Below are 1,908 nucleotides of genomic sequence, written 5' to 3'. Positions count from 1 at the left end.
ATCAAGACCACTATTTGTTGTTAGTTCAAGATCATGTGTCGGGGTTTACCTGCGCGAGGGTGTTGAAGGATAGTAAGACGAGAACGATTGCGTTAGGGTTGCATGCGATATTTTGTGAGCATGGAGCTCCGAGGGTCTTGATAACTGACAATGATAGAGCGAGGTTGATTCGGCGAGAGGTGAAGCTGACGTTGGCCAAGCATGGGGTTAAATACTATACTTTACCTGGGTATTCCCAGTATCTATCCTTTTGGGAGAGGGCGCATAAGGACTTAGAGGTCACGAAAGCGCTAAGGAGCTCAAAGGGTAAGGAAGCTACGGGTATTGAGGATTATTTGCTAGCAGTACGTGCCTATAATATGACCCCAAGGTTGTGGGCAAATGTGTGTCCTGCTGAGTTGCACTTCGTTTACGGTACTAGGGTACCAGGTGAGAGGGGTAGTCTCGATGGCGAAGTGAATTGGGAAGTTCTTAAGCTGAAATACTTGGATACTGACTTGGTTCAGTTTGTGCAAGATAACATACCGGTTCTAGAGGGTGCTAGAGATCAAGCTAGAGTGACGTTATCCGAGTATTTGGAGTTGTGGCGTATGAAGCAATCTAAGTATCTTGAGAGGTTAAATCAAGATAAGGATCGAAGGTATACCCCTGCGCTCTTCGATGTAGTGTTTATGTCGAAGGGGTCGGATTTAGTGATTGGTAACCATCTGGATACTAGGTGGTATGGTCCTGGTACAGTGACGAGTTTGAAAGGAAGTGCTCTAGTTGGGGTCACCCCGGGGATTGTTATCCCAGGGTTAGGTGGAGTTGCTGCAGATGCCCAAGGTTCGGCTGCTGAAGTCCCTGAAGTATATGGGGTAGAAGAGAGTTTCCCGTTGAGGAATTTAAAGCATGCGGGTGCATTGCAAAAGCTGATTTATGATCACCTTTTGAAGGGGAAGCGAGTCTATTGCGAGGCCGACGGTACTCTCAAATGGTTTGAATATAGCGAAGAGCAGCGAAGGTTGGATGGAGAGAGGGTCCGACAGCTGAGGACGCGGGCGGCAGTCGATAGTGGAGTTGTGAATTGGCCACCAGCTTTTGCTTCAGGGCAAGAAGGTGAGCCTTCGTTACCTCCGGGTGTATTCCCAGATGTGACGAATACTCCGGGTGAGGATTCACTGCCTCCGGGCGTTCGGACTGAGGTGCAATAGGAGAGAGAAGGGTCTCCTGAGGAGGGTTGTGATCTCGAGCGTTCGATTGACATCCCGAAGGTAAAGGATGAAGGGCTAAGGAAGGAGTTGGGTGTCTCTGAGGTTTTCAAGCTCGGACACTTCATGACGGTTCATCCGCCTAAGGGTTCTTTCGTGGTTTCCACGGCAATCCCTTATGTGGGTCTAGCCCAAGTATTAGGTGAAAAGGAAAGCTCTGAAGATTGCATTAAGTTGCAGCCGATGACTGTGGTGCATCGTGATCATGGTCTTGTGGTTGCTCCAGTTAGGGATAAGGGTGTCTTCACTACCACTCTAGACAAGTTGGTGTATGTGAAGCCCGAAGGTTCGATGTGGACGAGGCGACGCTGTGAAGATTTGGAGGAGTTGCTGAAGGTCGTCTTGAGCCGCGTCACTCTATAGTTTAAATAAGGTTGTCTTCTGACTATTGTGATGCGATGATAAACTGCTATTGTGATTATTAAGGTTTGAGATGTGAGGTTTTAACTGCTACTAGTTGAGGGTTATCCCTCCACAATTGTCAGTAGATTATCTATTATTGTTTGATTGTTTCCACCACGAACGTGCACACCGGGGGTGCTTGGGGTCTCTCTCTGCGTTGGAGATTGATCTGGTTTTCAGCCGTTTTGCCTAAGGCGTGCTGAACTTGCGCTCTTGCTATTTCTTGCGATTCCCTTATTTTCGGTCGCGCGGTTAT

The 1,908-nt window shown here is 48.2% G+C and overlaps 1 protein-coding gene across 1 annotated transcript; it reads left to right on the top strand.

The window, feature by feature from the left end:
* Nucleotides 1–359: 359 nt before the first annotated feature.
* On the top strand, nucleotides 360–1,613 carry Pmar_PMAR014360 (hypothetical protein; the record flags this gene model as incomplete). Its single annotated transcript, XM_002782968.1, has 3 exons — nucleotides 360–1,046; nucleotides 1,090–1,098; nucleotides 1,194–1,613. The coding sequence occupies 3 exons, from the start codon at nucleotides 360–362 to the stop codon at nucleotides 1,611–1,613; spliced, it is 1,116 nt and encodes a 371-aa protein (XP_002783014.1).
* Between the last annotated feature and the right edge of the window lie 295 nt (nucleotides 1,614–1,908).

Source organism: Perkinsus marinus, assembly GCF_000006405.1.
Source record: "Perkinsus marinus ATCC 50983 genomic scaffold scf_1104296937878, whole genome shotgun sequence".
Lineage (NCBI taxonomy): Eukaryota > Perkinsozoa > Perkinsida > Perkinsidae > Perkinsus > Perkinsus marinus.
This window is presented reverse-complemented; position numbering and strand designations above follow the sequence as displayed.